At 41.5% G+C, this 24478-nt stretch overlaps 1 protein-coding gene across 2 annotated transcripts; it reads right to left on the minus strand.

Moving 5' to 3' along the window:
- Positions 1–1566: 1566 nt before the first annotated feature.
- On the minus strand, positions 1567–13607 carry RWDD3 (RWD domain containing 3). Of its 2 annotated transcripts, XM_006075771.3 has the most exons (4): positions 13173–13537; positions 4235–4722; positions 2146–2261; positions 1567–2047 (listed from the first exon to the last, which is right to left on the minus strand). In XM_006075771.3, the coding sequence occupies exons 1-4, from the start codon at positions 13255–13257 to the stop codon at positions 1933–1935; spliced, it is 804 nt and encodes a 267-aa protein (XP_006075833.3). In that variant the 5' UTR covers positions 13258–13537; the 3' UTR covers positions 1567–1932. The 2 variants fall into 2 exon arrangements, with proteins under 2 accessions (XP_006075833.3, XP_025144015.2); XM_025288230.2 differs by lacking the exon at positions 1567–2047 and having other exon boundaries at positions 2185–2261; positions 4282–4722; positions 13173–13607.
- Positions 13608–24478: the final 10871 nt, after the last annotated feature.

Consider the following 24478-nt stretch of genomic DNA (forward strand, 5'->3'; position numbering starts at 1 on the left):
ACACTTGACAATTTAATCATCCAGGTGATTCAACCAGAATACCTAACACCTCTAAGAATAACAGTAGGCGCTTCCCACGTGGCTCAGTGGTAAAGAATCCACCTGCCAACACAGGAGACACAGGTTCCATCCCTGGGTTGGGAAGATGCCCTGGAGTAAGAAATGGCTACCCACTCCAGTATTCTTGCCTGGAGAATCCCATGGACAGAGAAGCCTGGTGGGCTGCAGTCCAAGGGGTCACAGAGTCAGACACAACTGAGCACACGTGGGCACACGCACGCACACACACACACACACTAATAATAGTAACTGATGGAACTTACTTGCCATAGGTACTCAGCTCCCTCTCCCCTCACTCCACACAGGCACACCCACCCTCCTATATTCTGCTCTGTTCTCCTGGGGTTAGGATATTCAGACTACATTTCCCAGACTCCTTTTTGACAACTGGATTCCTGTCAAGTTTGCTCAATAGGAAGCAAGGTAGCACAGGTCCCAGCACCGTGATATTGTTGGCAGTGGTTTCAGGGGAAACAGAGGTAGAGTGATTCTGAACTCCAACAGACCACAGACAGTACCTGTCAGTAATCTTAGCTCTGGCCCAGGCAGTACCATTTAAGCAGATCTAGGATAGACTACAACACCCTCCAATAGTGCAGCTGTGGGAACAGACTCCTAGCAGCTTCTGAACTCTGAGAATACTAACCTCCCACAGAACAATCTAACTACATTTACCAGTTTTCCAGGAAAAACATCACCAACACCCTAGAATGAGATAAAATGAACCAAAAATCCCCTCATTAAAGCAGCCCCATAGAATGATCAACAGGTAGGTCTAATTTAATTACAAGGGTATCTGAAAATGAGACAATCAGATTGGACTGCCATAGTCAGAGCAGCATGCTCAGGAAGCACTACTGGGCGTGCCGCCATGTCTCCTTATTTATCCTTCCCATCAGTTATAATTTATTATGACATCACTGCAGATTACAGTGAGAGAGTTTTCTTCCATCACTTGGCCCCTTATTTCAAAGCACAGGTAGATTCATGAACACAAATATCCTTCCTTAAACTAAATAAATGCCTGTCTATACTTCTGGAACAGATTTTAACACAAGCTTTTATTTTATGCCTGCTCTCCTTACATCAAACACATTTTGAGATTATCAGACTTTACCAAATTTTCCATCAGAAATTAAAAATATCTCCATATAATTTCCTCCCTCTGGTAAGTCAAGTTCATTTTGTGTAAAACATTTCTTCCCTTGTAAAACTAGACTGTAAATTTTTCAAAAAAGAATTTTCTTTTAAATTGACTCTTCAGTCCTATAACTAGTAAGCACCATGCTATTTTGGGACCCCAAAGAAAGCAACTGTAAATCAAGTTCTATAGAACTTCTTTGGTTTGTATTTAAACTAACCATTTATTCAATTCCACAAAGAAATCAGTGTTATATTTTTCTTAACATTCAACTTAAAACATTAGACATAATAAGCTGAATGAGGGAAAATCATTATCAAATGCTAAAAATGTAAACATGAAAAAAGTAAACATGAAAACAAATCTCTTTTTAAAAATTCATTTAATTACAAGAAAATTAGCCAGAAAATTGCACAGTTCCAAACAAATCCTCTGTATAAACACAAGGGCTCATTTACACATCATCTTTTTATATTTATCTCTGAAATAACATTCCATCTATTGAACTCAGCTTCTACTGGCAAAATTAGAATACATGGGTATTTTTTACTGTTTAATATTCCATAAGCAGAATTGGCTTTTGTCCTGAAGTTATGATGGTGTCTGTCATTCTGCTTCAGAGAAACTCGAAAATTGTTCCCTTATGAGTTTCAATTAGCCACTCTCAAAATCCAATGGAAAAAGAAAAAAAAAAACACTGTAGTTTCACTAAAAGATTCCTGTCCTCAACTTCATTTTACCAGCCTAAGTACACATTCAGAGAAAAGCTTCTTAAGTCCTGTAGTTTCAAATTCCTTTTGTAACTCATCCAACGATGAATACTCTTTGACTTCAAATGCCAGAAACCTGCATTATACAAGAGAAACTCATGAATATGCCTAAATTTGTCAGAGTATAATTATCGATTCAGTTGCTTTTCCATCTGCAATAGTACTAAATTATACCTTTTGTGTTCTGTCTGTACTTTTGTTTCAAACAGTACACTAATCATTTTCTCTTTGCATTTCTTTCCACTTGAGTCCACATCCACTTTGCAAGTTTTCTGAAGAATCAGGTACTCCTAAATGATAAAACAGTATGTTAAATACATATCTGACTCTGAATCTCAAAGTCTTACTTTTAAAGGAGAAATAATCTGCTGGCCTGTTTGCATGCTGACAGAGTACTCGCTTTCTGAATCACGCAGTAAGAGAGTTACAGTGTTTTAATGTACTTGGAAGCGTAACATTCTGGTGAATGCTGGAGTAAAGAAGGTTCTAATCCAACTACACAGGCTTAAATCTAGACTCGTCAGCCTACTAGAGCCGATTCTGGGGTTAGTTACCTAAACCCTCTGTGCCTCAGTAACCTACTCCATAAAATGCTTGCTCTTAACAGCTACCTTATAGGGACGCTGTGACGGTTAAATGAGCTAATGTGTGCAAAGCACTGAGAGGAGTGCCTGGTACAACAGCACTTGATGCAGCCAGCTGCTACCATTATGACAGCACTATTACTACTTCAAGGTCAGAGGGAAGTTAACAGACACACAGCACCAAACCTTCCAAATTGATGGAATCCATAAATATGTACCTGTAATTCTCAATCCTGATAAACCATCTTAAAGATTTTAACAGAGATATTTACATTAAACGGCATTTTAGGGAAAGTTAATAAAAAAGAAAGAACTATTTTAAAAAGTTCTCTGCATTAGCACAGGTCTAGCCATATGATTCATTAATTGATGGATCCAATCAGAGTAAAAAATATCTGCAACACAGCTGCACTTAGCTTAATATGCCTGAGCTGGCTTAAAGAAACATCTGAGCCCTTTGGGGAAATATGAGCAAAGAAATTATGAGCATTCATTTAGTCAGCCACTATTTTACCCAGAAGAGTCCAGCTTTATAGATATGCGAGGAGTGAGTGAGTGATAGTTGCTCAGTCATGTCTGAGTCTTTGCGACCCCATGGACTATAGCCTGCCAGGATCCTCTGTCCAAGGAATTCTCCAGTCAAGAATATTGGAATGGGTTGCCATTTCCTTCTCCAAGATATACTATACATCACCTCAGGTTCCTTGATCAGACCCCAACCCAAAATCTGTATTAAATCTGAAAATGTGTTGTCCCTATACACTATAACCTAGCAATCCTCTGGTTAACTAATGTTATCAATTATCAAGTTTTGTGTTAAGATCTCATCATGAAAAAGCTATGTAATCCTACAAATTTGTAGTAACCCTACAAACCTTTAAGACAATAAGTTATGAAAGATAAATCTGTTTTAAAAAATTCCACTGTAATTATTCTTGACCCAACCCACTTGAAAGCATAAAACCTATTAAGTGATTTGTAGCTCTTTTAAGATTTAACATATAATAAGCAGTTTTCCTTGTCTGGTCCCACATAAAGCAGGTTAGAAGTGTATAGAATGAGAACTTGAAAAATCTGAAGAAGATGATGATTTTGAAAGCAGCTGCTGAGACAAGTCAGGTGGAAAGCAAAAGTTAGGGAGGCGATGACAAGCTGACAGCCCTAATGATTCTACTTCCACTCACACTAAATCCTGGTTAAGAAGGACCAGCTCCTCTTTCCAGGTACTACAGATACCAAATTCAAGCTTCAGAATGTATCTTTAACTGCCAAATTAAAATTTTGCAGGCTTACCCACAAATACATACATTGCTGTGTGCTTAACCAAGGAAAGAAATATAAATAGGCACAAAATTAGCGCAGATTTATAAAGTTTAGGCTCAAAGCTAATTACAGAAACAAACATTTGTGTGCCATAGAGATTTCTTTTTTAATAACCTATCACTTTCATTAAGTGGCATGATTTTTAAAACATAATCTTCTACTTATTCTTCAAGCTTTACAAGTCTGTAGTTGTAATTAGAAGTTATAGATAGTCTTTAAAAAAGAAAATAAAGATCTATTAACATGGTAAGAGTGCACGCAGAAAACATTTTAATGATTCCTCTGTCCCATTCTTATAAAACACCATTTTAGCAGAAAATAGCCAAATTCACATTCAACATCAAACTTTTTGGCACCTTGATGTCATTTCTGTCTCCCTGCAGTAAAATCAGTATGATTTTACCCATGAACATCAGTCTTCCTGTCAGCCTTAAATCAGAAGCCCACTTCTCCACAGTTTTGACATATTTAGCCTTCGCTCTCATGTGATCTAAATGCAAAAGAGTCATCCACAACCCATCATCCACAGTCATGTTTGCTGCAGAAGAGCACTTTTCACCGCCACCTCCTGCTTCTGGGCACTTGAGGATGTGCCTGAGGTTTTGCTGAATCCAGAGAACCAGCTCATGAACCATAGGTTCTGACAAAAGGGTCTCTGCTTGCTCCAGTAACTTCTGCTTCACGATTTCACACTGGGCCCTGGTCAAGTGCTTGGAGTTCACCACAATACCCGGTAGACAGGACGGGTAACTGAGCGGTAAGTGGAATACCAACTGCAAGGGTATATCCGTATCTGTAAATCCTTCGGCTTTCGTGAGAATTCTGAACACAGCCCCATCTGTCTCTGGAAAGCATCCAAAAATAATGATTAGTTGTACCTAATTCAATTTGAATGGAACACTAACAAGAGAAAATTTTGGTTTCAGGTGTCAATTTATTTTTCAGGTGAAAACTAAGTTATTTTATGAAGAGACACATCACACTAAGAAAGCCATGATTTACAGGTGTTTTCTTCCAGCCATATATATATATACACACACACACACACACACACACACACACACACACATATACATATATACATTCATAGAATCATGGTCAACCAGTACCCAGGATTTCACTGGCATTTACAATTGCTATTATCCTCTTTTTATTAAGGTCACCAGAAAGGTTTCTCCTTATATGATTTTTTTTTCTACCCAGACTTAGTTGCTAATTCTGGAAATTCCTAATAAACTCATACGAACCTTCAAAGAAATAGTATCGTGTATTTATAAAATCAGGAATTAGCTTAAAAGCTATACACTAAATCCAATGAAAATCATGTTGTAGTGAGTCCGAGCAGAAGCAAATACTGGGTCCTGTGTGGTGGTTGTAAGGGTGCAGAGAACACCACGACTATGCATACACAGCAACTGCCTGGACCCACTCTTTCTCACTTCAAATGCATTATTATCAGAGTAACATGAAGGCAGCAAGAGGAACTAAAATGGGGCAGCCGTCAGTTCAGCCGTTTTCTGGCTCCGTGAGGAGGGGGAAGTACACACGGGATACAAGATGAAACGTTCTGCTCTCTTTCAGATTTGCTCCACTTCACCCCTCTGATGTGTTCCACACCACTTCACCCCACTTTTCACAAGTTGATAAAACGTCAGGCTGATTCATTCTGCAGGGGGCAGAAGCACACAGATCAGAGGAGAAGAGTAGAACAGACTGGGTGCCGAGGAGGCTCTTTGAAGTTAACTTGCCTTCGTCTACCCTACTTCCATCTCCACAGCCCTTGTTTCATTCTCCTTCACAAGACAGGCAGTCAGATCATTCTCATTTTCATACCTGGATTGCTGCTCAACAGCCTTGACAATGGAAACCTGAATGTATCCCCATTTTAAAGAACTGAACAGAACATTAAAATGGCTCTCTAGCCATCTGATTCCATTTATTCAGAAGCCATGGTTATAGACATTGATTTATACAGGACCAAACACATCCGTTATACAAGGTTTTTCTTTAGTAGAATCTTTAGCATCAGAGGCAAAGCACTGCTGTTTTAGGACACTACCCCAAAACTCAGGCAGTAACCATTATAAAGATCATATTAAAATGATATAACTTAAATTTGTATTACATAAGAAAAACGTGGCCGCATAAAGAAAAATTTTCCAAACAACTTAGTGCATTCCCCTAAACTCCATCACTGGATTCTCGAAATCTTTCTTTATTCTATCTTGTTGCTTCTCCTTTTTAAAAAAAAAAATATTTTACTATTAAAGTAGGCTCCCTGGATGTCAGTAAGATCATTACATTTCACTTGGTAAAATGGGTATTATAAATAGACCAACAGACAACGTGTAACCACTAGACTAAATAAACCTTCCACTAATCATCTAGAGGATCCACTTTCCCTCTCAAGGGGGAGACATAATTTTTAAAGCTCTTCATTCATCATTTAACAAATAGTCACAGGAAACATAAGTGACTAGGGTTCGATCCCTGGGTTGGGAAGATCCTTTGGAGGAGTAAATGGCAACTGACTCAAGTATTCTTTTTTTTTAAATTCATCTATTGAAAATACTTTTTTTTTAATTGAAGGATAATTGCTTTACAGAATTGTGCTGATTTCTGACAGACATCAACACGCATCAGCCCTAAGTATACATATGTCCCCTCCCTCTGGAACCTCCCTCCCACCTTCCTCCCCATCCCACCCCTCTAGGTTGTTACAGAGCCCCAGACTGAGCTCCCTGAGACATACAGCGAATTCCCATTGGCTATCTATCTTACATATGGTAACATAAGTTTCCATGTTACTCTCTCCATACATCCTACCCTCTCCTTCCTCCCCACGCCCCTCGCCCATCCCATGTCCATAAGTCTATTCTCTATGTCAATTATTCTTGCCTGGAGAATCCTACAGACAGAGGAGCCTGGCGGGCTACAATCCATGGGGTTACAAAAGAGTTGGACACAACTTAGCAACTAAACAACAAGTCAGCAAATAGAAAATTAATGAGAGAAAATCCTGACTTTAGCTTTGGAAATTGTGAAATTATTAGTTATGTTTAGAAGGAAAACTACTTTAATTCTATCAAGAATTGGAAAGGACAAAAGGCAATGCCAAAGAATGCTCAAACTACCACACAATTGCACTCATCTCACACGCTAGTAAAGTAATGCTCAAAATTCTCCAAGCCAGGCTTCAGCAATTCATGAACTGTGAACTTCCAAATGTTCAAGCTGGTTTTAGAAAAGGCAGAGGAACCAGAGATCAAATTGCCAACATCCGCTGCATCACTGGAAAAGCAAGAGAGTTCCAGAAAAACATCTATTTCTGCTTTATTGACTATGCCAAAGCCTTTGACTGTGTGGATCACAATCAACTGTGGAAAATTCTTCAAGAGATGGGAATCCCAGAGCACCTGACCTGCCTCTTGAGAAACCTATATGCAGGTCAGGAAGCAACAGTTAGAACTGGATATGGAACAACAGACTGGTTCCAAATAGGAAAAGGAATACATCAAGGCTGTATGTTGTCACCCTGCTTATTTAACTTATATGCAGAGTACATCATGAGAAATGCTGGGCTGGAAGAAGCACAAGCTGGAATCAAGATTGCTGGGAGAAATATCAATATCCTCAGATATGCAGATGACATCACCCTTATGGCAGAAAGTGAAGAGGAACTAAAAAGCCTCTTGATGAAGGTGAAAGAGGAGAGTGAAAAAGTTGGCTTAAAGCTCAACATTCAGAAAATGAAGATCATGGCATCTGGTCCCATCACTTCATGGGAAATAGATGGGGAAACAGTGGAAACAGTGTCAGACTTTATTTTTTGGGGCTCCAAAATCACTGCAGATGGTGACTGCAGCCATGAAATTAAAAGACACTTACTCCTTGGAAGAAAAGTTATGACCAACCTGGATAGCATATTGAAAAGCAGAGACATTACTTTGCCAACAAAGGTCCGTCTAGTCGAGGATAAGGTTTTTCCAGTGGTCATGTATGGATGTGAGAGTTGGATTGTGAAGAAAGCTGAGTGCTGAAGAATTGATGCTTTTGAACTGTGGTGTTGGAGAAGACTCTTGAGAGTCCCTTGGACTGCAAGGAGATCCAACCAGTCCATTCTGAAGGAGATCAACCCTGGGATTTCTTTGGAAGGAATGATGCTAAAGCTGAAACTCCAGTACTTTGGCCACCTCATGCGAAGAGTTGACTCTTTGGAAAAGACTCTGATGCTGGGAGGGATTGGGGGCAGGAGGAGAAGGGGACAACAGAGGATGAGATGGCTGGATGGCATCACTAACTCGATGGAAGTGAGTCTGAGTGAACTCTGGGAGTTGGTGATGGACAGGGAGGCCTGGCGTGCTGCAATTCATGGGGTTGCAGAGTCGGACACGACTGAGCAACTGAACTGAACAACCTTCCTACTTGGTTTTCTCTGTGACTCCTTCCACACACACACACACACACACACACACACACACAGGAGTTGCAAACTGAACTTACATAAAATGATGCTATCTCTGTAAGAAAATGAAAACCCCAATAACATACCCCAAATACTGCTGATATTTAATGCAGCAGTAAAATTGTACATTCTTTTAAAAACGCATTTTCTCCCTAAAACTCTAGAAGCATGTATATTACCCTTCCTTTCTCATCTGCCCTGGTTTGTACATGCAATTAAACTGGCTCTTTTTGCCTCAGAAATTTTCATGTAATCACATATACTGTCAGTCTGATTTGGGTTATTTTTGCATCATTGAATCATGGCATCACCGACTGGAAGGACATGAGCTTGAGCAAGCTCCAGGAGTTGGTGACGGACAGGGAAGCCTGGAGTGCTGCAGTGCAAAGAGTCAGACACGACTGGGCAACTGAACTGAACTGAAGAAATCATTTATATACCACATACAACTGGCTTTCCCTATACTTGCTTATTTTTTTTTGCAGTATTTACATGTCCTCAGAGTAAGACTTTGTTCAGAAAACCACCAAAAAGTCCCCAACAGCCTCTCTTACTTCATTGTACAGGATTTTTTCCCTCTTGCTCCCGGATGCCTCCCCGCAAGTATACATCCACCAGTGCTGCAACTGGATTGTTATATATATTAAAAGGTAGTTACAAAAAAAAAAAAAAAAAAAACTAAGAATAAGTGAAGCTTGAAGTGGCAATCCCTCCTTTAGAAGTGAAGTTCAAGGCTGAATTGGTTTTAGAGGTGACCTCAGTACCAACAATCAGCAGGGAACAGGGCTGAGCAGATTTAGAGGGGTCAGTGGGTAACAGTAATGATTCATTTTGCAGGAAGGTCCAATGCAATCTGAACATTAGTGTTAGCAGAATACAAAAATTTACTCTGAAGCTACCATGCAAACATATTATATGATATTGAGTCTTACACCCTCCCATTTTACAACATGCTTATCTGTAAGATGATTTCCAGAAACACAATTCAATGTATAATGAGCACTGACTATGGTGATATACTCTCTGTGACCTCCGATTACCTCATCAAGAAAATGAAGATCTGTAACATCACCAGTCTCACCTACTTCACAGGTACCCAGACGGCCAGGCATACACATTACCCTTCATAACTATTCTGAACATAAGTTGGACCACACCTGATTCTTTGCTCTGGGTGGTCGTCTTGCTCTCTTTTTCTGGACAACTGTAATCCTTGCTCTCTAAGAACTGTTTTCCTGTTGCAGCAACTTATCTCTATTAAGGAACATGATGCACTGCAAGAGTCCGTATACTCTAGCCAGCTGCTGCTGCTGCTAAGTCGCATCAGTCGTGTCCAACTCTGTGGGACCCCATAGACAGCAGCCCACCAGGGTCCCCCGTCCCTGGGATGCTCCAGGCAAGAACACTGGAGTGGGTTGCCATTTCCTTCTCCAATGCATGAAAGTGAAAAGTGAAAGTGAAAGCCGCTCAGTCGTGTCCGACTCTTAGCAACCCCATGGACCGCAGCCTACCAGGTTCCTCCGTCCATGGGATTTTCCAGGCAAGAGTACGGGAGTGGGGTGCCATTGCCTTCTCCAATACTCTAGCCTAGTGATTACTAAATCAGCCTGAGCATCTGTTATCTTCTCTGTAAAATAAAGAGCACCCCTCATCAGGACTAACGACAAGCCTGGTAGATTTTTAACAATGTTTCCTCCTTTAGATGTGTCTGTGCTGTGTGCTTAGTCACTCAATCGTGTCCAACTCTTTGTGACCCCCATGGAGCCTGCCAGGCTCCTCTGTCCATGGGGATTCTCCAGGCAAGAATACTGGAATAGGTTGCCATGCCCTCCTCCAGGGGATCTTCTCAACCCAGGGATCGAACCCAGGTCTCCCACATTGCAGGCAGATTCTTTACTAACTGAGCTACCAAGAAAGCCTAGATTTGTCTAGTTTCCATGAAAAAAAATGTTAGTGTTCTAACTTAGTTAAATTTCACTGACACATCTTTTAAATGTCTTTCAGGATTCTCTGTCACTGTTTTCCCAGTATCTGAGAATAATTCCTTGCCAATTTCATTTGCTTAATCACAGTTTAAGATTACCTGTCTTTCTTTTGAATAACGTTGTTCAAATTGCCCATTCTTCTTTTACCATTTGTTCTCTCAGATATACAAGAGATTATGTATATATGCATAAATACTTCTTGAAAAATAAGCAAAAAAAAAAAATCTTGAAACAAAAAAACAGAGTACCTCTCATCAAATAAGATGCATTTAAAGTATCAGGTGTACTGCAGGCGACCCCATTAAACCTGGCACTTTGTCTGACTGCACTCCACAGGGAACAGCAGAATGCCCGACTTGGTCTACCCATGGCATGCCCTAGTGGACGGGTGTCAGAGCTTTCAGAATTTACACCCGTGAGAAAGCTACAGCTGATGCCTCTTACAACGAACTTACTACAACCATCACAAAGAGGCCACAGTGTATGTAAGTCCTGTGAAATTCTCAGCACAAATTAGTCCAGCCAAAAGAATGCAACTATTCAGACTCTTCACCCTTATGACCTTAATAGATGACCCCTGGGTTGGCATCCTGAGCCTTCCTGGGCTACCTCCTACCAGAAGGCCAATCCTACCAATGTTAACCTGATTTCAGGAGCAACAAAGAGAAGCTTATTTGAGGGGAAGGCCAGGAAGGAATTGATGGTATTCATAATGTTCTGGTGTTAAGCTTATATCCTCCAATCCAAGCTGACAGTGACCACGAGAGTGGTAGCCAGCAGCCCACTGGATGTTTACTGTGGTCTATTAAAGAAGTTCTTACTTACCCTTAATTCCCAGTTGTGAACATCAAACATTCCTATTTCAACCACTGAATTGTTTTATTCTCCAATGAACCTTTCAGCAACAAAATGTCCTAAGTTGTTACACTGAATTCTTTTATAATTCAATTACTTACTGATGCCAGAACACTGAATTAAATTAATTAGGAGGCATGGCTTGAAGTCATGCTCAATTTAACAGCAGATAAAGGGTCCACAGTGTTCTTTGTATCAAAAAATTGCTCCCTTTCTTCCTGTGCTTACTTTTTTTGGTTTTCTCTGAACCATCAGCAGTGTCGTATGCTCAACCATGTGCTGAGGACACAGACCACTATCAATCCATCCTCTTTCAGGTGTAATGGTAAATCACAGGTTCATTTTCCCAGGATACTCCCAGTTGAGCCATAATAAAGGAATTAAAGAAAACTAATGATATCCTTAAGTAGCCTGCCTCAAGTAGAAGTAATGAAGTAATTATCAATAAAGAGAATAGTAAAGACAACAAGATGATAAAGAATAACAAATTCTATCCAATCAGAAGATAGGTGACAAAAAAAAAAAACTAAAAGTGAGTAAATCTTCTCATAAGGATTTTAAACGTCGTTTCAGAAAGCTGCAAGACAGGCTAGGCATTGAAAAGAAAGCAGCTTCACCACATAAATTGGTTCCCGGGGCCCAGAACTCAACAGTGCTAAATGAACGTGTACAGACTGGTGATCAAGAGAAAATAAAAAGGAGGCAATCCTCCAAAGGTGAATAACACATCACATGGACACGAGGAATAGATCCTAACCCTTGATAGCTTTCTCACAACACCTAGACATTTTAGACTACCTTCTTAAAGGTCAATCAATCTATGGTCAGAAAGACAATTTTAATAGCAGCTGTAACATGACAGAAATTTAAATCCCATGCCAAAAAATTTACATAATGTATTTGAAAGCTAAGAGAAAATTGAAAATCATCTGCATCACTGCACTTTTTTATAACCTGAAGTTTTGTTTTTTAGTTAACAGAACCTACAGACAGGTACAGAGAGTAAGTTTTCGCTATCATGAAAATAAAGCCAGAAGAACCGTTCTAAACTGTAAGCTCCGGGGACAGGGTCTTTGAAACCTTGAGTTTTCAGGGACTCAAATGTGAGCGGAACAATTAATGCGCTCCAAGAGCCTGTAATTGACAACCACCTTTAAGCGAACTAGAAAAAGCTGAAGAAAAACAATCCAACTCAGAGAGCTCTGAGTGAGCGCTGGTTGAATTCAAAAATTCATTCAACAATAATTTACTATGAATACCTACCACGTGCCTGGCACTGACCTAGGTGCCTGCAGCTTTGTGATTACAAAACAGACAGGGTCCTGCCTTCTTGCAACGTGAGACAATCGAATACCCATTTAGTTAAACTTCAGTGGGTGCCCTGATGGGGGAGTTGGCTTTAAACTAGGGGTGTTAGGAGAGACCTCTTTTTAAGATGAGATCTGAAGAATACGTTCAGGACACCCAGGGAAAGTGTGGGGGGACGCTGTCCAGGAGGGCGCAGCTGGTAGCCCTCAGCGAGTTGAGGAGTGTTCAGGCCAATTAGGGGGTGAAACGGGGGCGGGGGAGTATGTTTGAGGGGGATGTATAGGTGAGTGGCGGGGGGGGGGGGCGGGGCGGGACCGGAGAATGGGGGGAATCAAGGAATGGGGCGGGGGGCGAATGGAGGTGGGAACGGGAGAGTGGAGGACGCGAGAGTAGTGAGTGAGACGGACCAGTGGATGAAGGGGCGCACGAAGCAGGGACCGGCCGACGGGCTGCAGGAGCCTGAGCGTTGTGTTCTCGGTTGACTGCAGAGCGGCGGGAAGGGGCGCTACACTAGTCATGTTTTAAGGGTCGCCGCACTCTCCCGCCTGCTCCCACACACGCCCAGTCCCGGCGCCTGTCATTCCATCACTCAACTACCCCGGCCCCTAAGTGTGGGCTCGGGGAGGTGAGCCCAGCCGGGGTGGTGGGGAGCCCGGGTCCCTCTGGCGCGGAAGTAGTCACCTGAGAGACTCAGCACTTCCCACTCGTCAGGCCCGCAGAAAATCGCTGCCAGGGCCGAGAGCTCCTCCCGCACCGGCTCCGCCATGGCCGCACCGCCTCGCACGCTCAGCACCGCCCCTTCCGCCGCCGCTGCCGCCCCGGCAGTCCCAGAACAGTGCGGCCAGGCTGCCACCGGGGGGCGCTCCGCGTCTCCGCTGCGCTCCGCAGGCTGGATGCCACTAGACGCCCCGCCCACAAGCTCCGGCTCTGTGACTACAGCGTGAAGACTCTCGCCGTTTGGGGGACTTTTCTCCGAGGGTGAAGGCCCTGTGGTCCAAGGCAGGGGGTCTGCCAGAGGCCACCGTGCAGCTCACCCGCTGCTTTTCTAACAGAGGGAAGCTGCCTAGCAAAGCCGGAAATTCTCTAACTTTAGTCCGGGCTTTGTACACTAGCCATTCCCTCCCAGACTTGTCCTTGAAGGGAATTGGAGGTTAGGGAAAAAAAAAAAAAAAGCGGGGAAGTGACCAGAAGAGGTTAGCCCCTGTCTGGCTCAGAAGTGAACTAGGTGTTAGAGACACTGCAGTTAACATATCAGAGGAGATTCTCCGCCCTCATGGAGGTACTAGAGACTCAGGCGATCTGGGACACCCGGAAAACCTCCCCGGGCCGGAACAACCTCCAGATGCTGAGCGGTAACTGGCACTCAGACTCTAGACCAAGACCGGATTCCTCTTTCTCTTTCTCCTAACGATGGTTCAGAAGGGGAGAGTTGGACCTGCCAGCTCTGGCAATCTAAGGGTGTTAATGGGGTGGCCTGGACCCTTGCGGGAGACCTGTGTACCCAGGTGCTGGGAGCAGTGTCATAACGTTCCTGTTTGTCTCTGGCTTCACAGGGTTCCCTGGTGGCTCAGTGGTAAAGAACCCACCTGCCAACGCAGGAGACCCAGGTTCAGTCCCTGCGTGGGGAAGATCCCCTGGAGAAGGAAATGGCCACCCACCCTGGTATTCTTGCCTGGGAAATCCCATGGACAAAGGATGCCTAGCCACTACAGTCCATGGGGTCTCAAAAGAGTTAGACACGGCTTAGCATGTAAACAATAGCAAACAAACAAACAAAAAAATCACAGGGGACAGCCCTGCTGAAATTGGCAAGTGGAACTCCTGGGCCTTTGAGGGTACAATCAAGTATGTAAATGTGGCAAATGCTAGCTTTTCAACATTACTCATTTTGTGATCTTTGATTGATACAAAACAATGTGATTCTTGAAGCTTAATAATGAAATATGATCATCCTTGAACTCCACTCAAATCTAAGAATGTTCACTTACCAATAGGGTAACAAAATTATCAATCCATTCTGTTTCAACGTTGGTTTTGTGAACAAGATTACAGTGATTCCCTGTGGTAGTTTTTTCAGCATGTTTGACTTGTCCTTTTGTTTGTCAAGTAACAATTTAAAATTTTGCAGACCCAAAAAGGAACTGGTCTAGTTCACAGAGGTCCCACGATTTTTGTTTGTATCAGAAATAACATTTTGTGAGATAAATCAGGGAATTTAGATGGCTACACAGTGACTCCTGTCATTGACCTATGGATGTCAGGGAAACAGGGCTAATTTAACAACTGAATTCATGTTACCATCATTAACGTCCTTCCCACTCCAACTAAGAAGGGGTCTTAAAAAGGAAAAGATACTGGCTTCTGAGAACAGAAAAAGTTTAACAAGATAAACTGCAGGAGAAATGCCTTTCAGAGAATGCTGTGGGGTTTTAGTGACCCCAAGTAATTAAGAGCACTGCTGTGTACATAACTGAAAAGACAAAGGTTTATTTAAATGCATAATTATCTCTGATATGGCCAATTTGTTTAATAATAACTCCTTTGAGTTATTTCCAAAGTAGCAGCAGTTCAGTAGGTTCAGTAGCTGCTAAAGAGTTTGGTGAGCAAAAGAATAAACTTTTAATTTAAAACATCATTAAATTATTTTTAATTTTAGCTTGAAATCCAATGTTAGTATTAAAAGTGGTAGGAAAATATTAGTTTATTTGACTTACTTATTAAAGATAATCGACAAAAAAAAAAGTAGTTCATATCTTATTTTTAATTTCCTGAATTCAATATAAGTGATATGAGTCAAATAATATTAACAGCAAGACTACAGCTGTCAGAAATATTAGGAGGCATCCCTGAAGCCTGTTGTCACAAGGAGTCCATGAAATTGATGTAAGAGTGCATCAATCTATGTAAAATTTTCTTGTCAATAGGTTTCTTCTTTGCTTTTCCTTTCTTCGTTGATTTCTTAAGCTGCTTCTCATACTCCATTTAGCATGTTTAAATAAAACAGGAGTCGATGTGCATGTCTTTTAAATTGACAGTATCCTCAGGCCCTCAAGTCCTATGAATAAGTTTCTACTCTCTGACATTTGGAAGTAATCATCACAGAGAAAGCATAATGTCAGCTTGATATTTCTCACACTTTGAAAATACCAGCTACATGTCAAATATCTGAAGCCTACCTTAATGCAGTAAATTTTCTTGGATTCATATGCTACTGAAAATTCTAAATATTTAAATGTGCAATGATATCTAGACATGTGGATAAATGTCTAGTTAGAGCATGATCTCTTTCTCTCCTTCTCTACTCCTCTGCCCCCAACAGTGTTTCTTTTCCTAGAACAATATTGTTTATATATGCAACTTTCCTAAATAGTTGCTTTCCCAAGACCAAAGAAGAAGCTATAAACCTCTCACCTCCAGTTAAAACCACTAGCCCACGAGAAAGAGTTCTTTAACTCTTCTGGGAAAACCTTTCTGTTCACTTTATCGTGTGTAGTATGTGGACTGGAATATTCAACTCTGTGTCTGCAATTTTAAGTCAAATTAAGGTAGGAGACAGATGGGCCCCTGGGCTGGACAGCTGGTATTTGTCAACTGGAGTAAAATTGAAGCTTTGTTCTCATCCAGACTCTTGGGGGACAACGTTAGTGGCAAAAGCTATGAAGTAAGAGATAAGGTACCCACTCCTAAGGTCAAGGAAGACTTCCCTGTCTGCACATGCGCAGGAAGGCTTCTGGGGGGTCAAAAAGGGAGGGAGTCCAACCCCATATTAAGTGTGAACATGCACCCACAGGCCTCTATGGGGGGAAATCCATCTTAACAAAAAGTTGCACATGCATATTGGGGAGGATCCTAGGACCCTAATTCTGACTCCTAATTCTGAAGTGAATGGGAGTGTGATAAGGAAAATGATCATATTAAGACTATGAGACAAGTAAAAATGCTTTCAAGAACCACTAAAAGTAAAGAACAAAAGAGGCATTAAATGCCAACTTGCTAAGTGAACCTGAACTCCTGTAAGTTGTGCTACTGGTTTTGTCTAAAGGCTTTCTGTATTTACTTACTTCATAAGTACTCGTAAGTTACTTCATAGTTCTTGGGCACTATTGGTCTGGCTTGACAAGCTGAGTATTAAAACACAGAGATGAAAGCAGCAGGCCTTTGCTCTCTTCAGTTTTGAGTCTATGTCTAGACTATGTAAACCCTGAGTGCAACAATTACACGTTCTTTCATCATGCGAGGTAACAAGAAATGCCACATTCCCTGATTCGTGTGAAGTTCACTGTCATGGTTTGGTGACCGTGAAGGGCTGCTGTGGAGCATGTACCTCCCACAGTTTCCCAGAGGACAAATATGTCTGTAATGCTCAGGAACACAGTAGGTTTCCAAAAGTACATCAAGTCAGTGGTGTTGACTGGCCATAGTTCTTTTTGTTCTGTTACCATGTACAAATCACAAATTTATTTTTCACCCAGAAAACAAAAGCAAATAGAACGTGTAAGAATTTGATACTGACACTGTAATCATACCCTTCTGTGGAAAGATCTGCCTCCACCTTGTCCAAATAACCTGTACTCCCTCTAAAAAATTGGTTACATTCTGCCTGTGAGAAATTGCTTGATTCTCACACAGGAGCAATATCAAAAGTTTCAGCTTGCCTTGTAAGAAAACATCCCCATGACCCAGGTCCATTACATAAAAGTTCAATGCCTTATCAATGTTATCAAAAGAAGTCTTCAGTTTCATTAGGGTTTTACACTTTGTCTAAGACCCAAGAGTTAATTTTGGTTACTACTGTAAGTGTATTTATTTACTCATTATATATTTTGTCAGTGTGTATTACTAGTTTTTATTATCTGAATTGGGGGACGGGTGCTTGGGAATATGTGAATTTTATAAAACTCCTTTTCTCCAAACTTGTAAAGGAATTATAAATAAGTCAATGCTGCCATCTTGCAGAATAGATTCTCGGTGGTTGAAAGTTGAAAGAAAGAGTATATTTCTGTGACTGGGAAACTTAGATCTGAATTTTCTTATAAGAAAAAATGTGGGGGCTCCACAGGTAGAAAATGTATTAGGCACAGAGAGAGGCGAAAGGGAGGAAGAAAGGAAGGAGGAGGGGCAAAGAGGCGTGCTAGGAAGATCAACACTTCAGAACACTATGTGAAAGGACGATTTTCATGAAGTGAAGGAAGTCATAGGTTAGAAGTTTGGCTTTATTTCTAGAAGATTTATTTGCCAGCTTTTTGTGCATAGAAAGTCCTGAAACTTTATTTATATATATTTATTTATATATATGGTCTAGGTTTGCTTCAAAATAATGTAGGACGGGGGAAGAAGCTGGGGTATGGATGGGGCTGACATGACCATAGGTTAATAACTGATGAGATGGAGTTGTGGGTAGAAGAATTTGGCATACTGTTCTATTTTCGTGTATTTTATATTCTTTATAATGAAAGTTCATTTCTATATTACTGGTAGATAATCTATCAAGATACTTGAAATTTTCATAATAAGAAAGAAAGACTAGGGAAAATAGGAGGGAAGAGAAAAGAAGAAAAAAAACCAGGGCCAAGTAGAAAGAACTGAGCTGGTGAAGGCCATAAGAAAGAAGAGAACAGGTTCTCTAGTGATAGGTGCAACAAATGCATGACTTACAATTTGTTCAGATGAGAAGAGCACAGAACCTAACATTTCAGTGTCCTTCACAAGATACAAGAGGTTTACTCGTAGACATTCAAGCAGAGGGAGACAGACAGAGCTGTGGGCTCCTCAATGTAAGCCTCCCAGCTCCTTCTGTTTTGTGGATTGGATCCCACCGGTCGTTCTGTGGTCCAGGGTGGCCACCAGAGCCCTAGCCACCAAGTCTGTACATGGTCAGGAGAGTGGGGCTCAGACCATTGGCTGGACTTTAGTCCCATGACTGCTCCCAGCTAAAAGGGGGACCAGGAAATGTCATTTCTTAGAGGCCATGTACCCAACCAAAGGTAGAGGTACAAGTGAAGTATTATTGTTATCATTTCTTTCTCATTATGGACAAAGGGAATCAGCCCTGGGAGACAGCTGGCAGTCCCCACGTGAAGTTGAGTTCTGGCGAAAAGGTTAGGTGGTCACATACCATAAATCTGTGGAGCTCACCTTTCCCCACCCCTCAACCCCCACCACCCCTTACTGTTTGTCACACTGTCCCATCGTATTTTTCCCATGTCATTTACCATTACCTGAAATCTCGTTTATTTGCTGACCTGCAACTTGTGATTGCCCCACAGGGAGCAGGCTCTGCCTCCCCCTGAGTGCCACCAGATGGGTTCATGTGTCCAGAGGGCTGAGGCCACACAGGCCCCAAGAGGGTCTGATGGGGTCTGTGGCTCACAAGCTGAGACTTTCTGGGAGGAGCAGGGCAATTCAAAACGACCTGAATGAAGGCAGGGGCCAGCAGCTCTGGTGTTCCTATGGTTAAGGGGTGGGGCCGGCTTGGAGTTCTCTGCACCATGCGGGTTTCTGCAGTATCAACAAGGGAGGGAACGTCCACACTTTCCCAGAGGTGGGACAGAGGGAGTGGGCTGGGGGTGGGGCAGGGCTTGAAAGCTGTAGGCAGTCACACATCAAAAACAGAGTCAGACGCATTTACTATCTGTCTGCACTAGAATACTCTAACTCCCACGATGCCAGGGCCCTATCAGTCTTGTTCACCTCAGTGTCCTCCATGTCTAAAACAGTACTGGCAAATTAGGAATTCAATAACATTTGCTAATACAAATAAACTCACTGCAAAGTTTATAAACTCTTCATAACCGTTGCTTATTCAACAGAATTATGGAGCGCCTACTATATGCTAGTGACTTGATGAGGTCTTAGGAATTCCGTGGCTAAGTAAGACATATCACTACCCTCCAAGAGCTCCAACTCCAGTCTGGGAGAGGCATCTGCTTTTCCTGGGATGGGGTGATGAGTGTCCTGCCAGGTGACAGGAGGGTTATCAGAGGCAGGCCAGGAAAAACATGGTTTGGCCATGGTATTAGAGTTCTCCCATCACAGGGCAAGGGAAAGAGAAGGAAAACTGCAGGCAGAGATGGCTGGAGGTAGATCTCTGCTTTCATTCTTAACAAGCATTTATTGAACACCTTACTATGTGCCAAGTATGACAGTGGATCCCGAGGAATCTGTGGTTGCAGTGAAATGAGGGAGACAGGTCTTGAAAGATCACACTTCTGGTAGTGGGCAGTCTGTTGAAATCATGGAAGTAAATATGATTGCCTGCCTGCATTTCAAGAATTTCACAACGAAGGTGATATATGTCCCAGCAATTGGAACAGAGAAGCACTGGTTGGCCAGTGTCTATCACAATCTGCATCAGAACAAAAGTCACTTTGTGGTAGAGTCTCTGTATTTCCCTTTTGTTTTCACTTACTTGTTTTACTCTGTGTTTAGTGAGGAGAAAAATCAAGCTGAGAAAACAGAAAAAAAATTTTTTTGTGGCACTGTTACCGCTTGGAAGGGTCTCTTTGTCTCTGTCTCCCTCCTTAGGAATATAAAAACTATCTGAGAATAAAAGATTAGGCTAGGATACGTTGTCTATGGTTGTTTCAGATAAAATCCTGCTGTGTTTATGTGATTCTTATTGCCCTTTGAAACAGGTTGGTCAGAAATTTCTTCACTATAACTTCATTAAAAGCTTTTAGAGGGAACATCATACTTCTAGTAGAAGCATAGCAAGGGTTCCTACTATTGGGATCATATTACCAGATACTTTGTTCTTAGCTGCTTCTCCTTTTTTAGAAAATACTTTCCCACCTCTTTGCCTGGTGAATTGTTATTCATTCTTCAGCTCTGAATCCCACCCATGCCTCCTCCTGAGGCTGAGTTGACAACTCCCTTCTATTTCCCCATCATCTACAATATTCACACACCTGTCAGGCTGTATTATATCAATAGTTGCTCATGAGTCTGTGATCCTGGGAGAGTATGACTTTCATGAGAGGAGGGGGTGTTTTATTCCATCTTTGAAGGTATCTCTGACTCTTACTTAGCACAGTGACTGGAATACCAAAAGCACTCATATTTGTAGAATCAATAAAAAATGAGTGAATGTGGAACTTTCCTGTTGGCCCAGTGGTTAAAAATCTGCCTGCAGCAAAAATACAAATAAATAAACTTTTTTTTAATGAATGAATGCGTGGTTGTAGTGTCAAAGTAAATACACTGTGCTTTGTTTTACTTGTTATCTCTACCCCAATTCCCACCAGTTTTCTTCACCCTTGAGTATATTTATATATATCAACATCAAACAAGTAGATTATTACCCATGTCTTTACCTGTGAATCACATTCAGAGGAATAAAGAAAGCACAAAAGGACAAAGGAAACAGTGGATTACTCCTAATGAAGTCCCACAGTTTCATACAGACAGTAACTTTTAAAGTGGAATAGTAGTCACAGTTATTATTTTACATGACTATATCATGAACGAAGAAAAATGAATTTTAAAGTAATTATTATAGCTAATATACAATATTAAGTCAGTCATGTGGTAAGTAAATCTACATAGTGAAAAAGTCCCAAACTGAAATGAGATACCACATGGTATCTGATCCAGTCTGGCTAGAAAGTGATCACATTTCCACCTGAATTTGTGACTAGGGTATATATTTTATTTATTCTTCAGGTCAATATTAATCATTTTAAAAATAAAAAGGTCACTTGAAGATAGGGTATTATATAAAACAATGTAGCCATAGTAATTAATTTGAAGTTTTGACACAAATTTTTGACTGTGTAACTCATGACCACTTATGAAGATTCTCTTCTTTTTTCTTTTTATAATACTCCAATATGTTGTTAACTCATGATTTAAGTTAAAAGATAGATTATGTTGAAAGGGATAGGAGGATTGATTGGAGAGAGGCCCAGGGAACTTTTTGTCAAGATAGAAACATTTGTTTTCTTGATTGGGGTGGTATTTACAAGAGTTTATGCCATTTAACAATACCTTTAAGAACTGTGCATTTTATTTTATATATCAGATCAGATCAGATCAGTTGCTCAGTCATGTCCGACTCTCTGCGACCCCATGAATCGCAGCACGCCAGGCCCCCCTGTCCCCCACCAACTCCCGGAGTTCACCCAGACCCACGTCCATCGAGTCAGTGATGCCATCCAGCCATCGCATCCTCTGTCGTCCCCTTCTCCTCCTGCCCCCAATCCCTCCCAGCATCAGAGTCTTTTCCAATGAGTCAACTCTTCTCATGAGGTGGCCAAAGTACTGGAGTTTCAGCTTTAGCATCATTCCTTCCAAAGAAATCCCAGGGTTGATCTCCTTCAGAATGGACTGGTTGGATCTCCTTGCAGTCCAAGGGACTCTCAAGAGTCTTCTCCAACACCACAGTTCAAAAGCATCAATTCTTCAGCACTCAGCCTTCTTCACAGTCCAACTCTCACATCCATACATGACCACAGGAAAAACCATAGCCTTGACTAGATGAACCCTTGTTGGCAAAGTAATGTCTCTGCTTTTGAATATGGTATCTAGATTGGTCATAACTTTCCTTCCAAGGAGTAAGTGTCTTTTAATTTCATGGCTGCAGTCACAATCCGCAGTGATTTTGGAGCCCAGAATCCATTGTTTCCCCATCTATTTCCCATGAAGTGGTGGGACCAGATGCCATGATCTTCGTTTTCTGAATGTTGAGCTTTAAGCCAACTTTTTCATTCTCCACTTTCACATTCATCAAGAGGCTTTTTAGTTCCTCTTCACTTTCTGCCATAAAGGTGGTGTCATCTGCATATCTGGGGTTATTGATATTTCTCCCAGCAATCTTGATTCCAGCTTGTGTTTCTTCCAGTCCAGCGTTTCGCATGATGTACTCTGCATATAAGTTAAATAAGCAGGGTGACAATATACAGCCTTGACGAACTCCTTTTCCTATTTGGAACCAGTCTGTTGTTCCATGTCCAGTTCTAACTGTTGCTTCCTGACCTGCATATAAATTTCTCAAGAGGCAGATCAGGTGGTCTGGTATTCCCATCTCTTTCAGAATTTTCCACAGTTTATTGTGATCCACACAGTCAAAGGCTTTGGCATAGTCAATAAAGCAGAAATACATGTTTTTCTGGAACTCTCTTGCTTTTTCCATGATCCAGCGGATGTTGGCAATTTGATTTCTGGTTCCTCTGCCTTTTCTAAAACCAGCTTGAACATCAGGAAGTTCACGGTTCACATATTGCTGAAGCCTGGCTTGGAGAATTTTGAGCATTACTTTACTAGCGTGTGAGATGAGTGCAATTGTGCAGTAGTTTGAGCATTCTTTGGCATTGCCTTTCTTTGGGATTGGAATGAAAACTGACCTTTTCCAGTCCTGTGGCCACTGCTGAGTTTTCCAAATGTGCTGGCATATTGAGTGCAGCACTTTCATAGCATCCTCCTCCAGGATTTAGAATAGCTCAACTGGAATTCCATCACCTCCACTAGCTTTGTTCATAGTGATGCTTTCTAAGGCCCACTTGACTTCACATTTCAGGATGTCTGGCTCTAGGTCAGTGATCACACCATCGTGATTATCTGGGTCATGAAGATCTTTTTTGTACAGTTCTTCTGTGTATTCTTGCCATCTCTTCTTAATATCTTGTGCTTCTGTTAGGTCCATACCATTTCTGTCCTTTATCGAGCTCATCTTTGCATGAAATGTTCCTTTGGTATCTCTGATTTTCTTGAATTGATCCCTAGTCTTTCCCATTCTGTTGTTTTCCTCTATTTCTTTGCATTGATCGCTGAGGAAGGCTTTCTTATCTCTTCTTGCTATTCTTTGGAACTCTGCATTCAGATGTTTATATCTTTCCTTTTCTCCTTTGCTTTTCCCTTCTCTTCTTTTCACAGCTATTTGTAAGGCCTCCCCAGACAGCCATTTTGCTTTTTTGCATTTCTTTTCTATGGGAATGGTCTTGATCCCTGTCTCCTGTACAATGTCATGAACCTCATTCCATAGTTCATCAGGCACTCTATCTATCAGATCTAGGCCCTTAAATCTATTTCTCACTTCACTGTATAATCATAAGGGATTTTATTTAGGTCATACCTGAATGGTCTAGTGGTTTTCCCTACTTTCTTCAATTTAAGTCTGAATTTGGCAATAAGGAGTTCATGGTCTGAGCCACAGTCAGCTCCTGGTCTTGTTTTTGCTGACTGTATAGAGCTTCTCCATCTTTGGCTGCAAAGAATATAATCAATATGATTTCGGTGTTGACCATCTGGTGATGTCCATGTACAGAGTCTTCTCTTGTGTTGTTGGAAGAGGTGTTTGTTATGACCAGTGCATTTTCTTGGCAAAACTCTATTAGTCTTTGCCCTGCTTCATTCTGTATTCCAAGGCCAAATTTGCCTGTTACTCCAGGTGTTTCTTGACTTCCTACTTTTGCATTCCAGTCCCCTATAATGAAAAGGACATCTTTTTTGGGTGTTAGTTCTAAAAGGTCTTGTAGGTCTTCATAGAACTGTTCAACTTCAGCTTCTTCAGCATTACTGGTTGGGGCATAGGCTTGGATTACTCTGATATTGAATGGTTTGCCTTGGAAACAAACAGAGATCATTCTGTCGTTTTTGAGATTGCATCCAAGTACTGCATTTCAGACTCTTTTGTTGACCATGATGGCCACTCCATTTCTTCTGAGGGATTCCTGCCTGCAGTAGTAGATATAATGGTCATCTGAGTTAAATTCACCCATTCCAGTCCATTTCAGTTCGCTGATTCCTAGAATGTCGACATTCACTCTTGCCATCTCTTGTTTGACCACTTCCAATTTGCCTTGACTCATGGACCTGACATTCCAGGTTTCTATGCAATATTGCTCTTTACAGCATCAGACCTTGCTTCTATCACCAGTCACATCCACAGCTGGGTATTGTTTTTGCTTTGGCTCCATCCCTTCATTCTTTCTGGAGTTATTTCTCCACTGATCTCCAGTAGCATATTGGGCACCTACTGACCTGGGGAGTTC

Source organism: Bubalus bubalis, chromosome 6, assembly GCF_019923935.1.
Source record: "Bubalus bubalis isolate 160015118507 breed Murrah chromosome 6, NDDB_SH_1, whole genome shotgun sequence".
Lineage (NCBI taxonomy): Eukaryota > Metazoa > Chordata > Mammalia > Artiodactyla > Bovidae > Bubalus > Bubalus bubalis.

Bases quoted from the DNA above. Each gene is read 5' to 3' on its own strand.
- RWDD3 (XM_006075771.3), bottom strand. From the start codon at position 13,257: ATGGCGGAGCCGGTGCGGGAGGAGCTCTCGGCCCTGGCAGCGATTTTC. The intron at 2,262-4,234 runs GTGCCAAAAAGT...TTTATCATTTAG, and splicing joins GAGACAGAAATGACATCAAG to GAGTACCTGATTCTTCAGAA. The intron at 2,048-2,145 runs GTATAATTTAGT...TGTATAATGCAG, and splicing joins GTACAGACAGAACACAAAAG to GTTTCTGGCATTTGAAGTCA.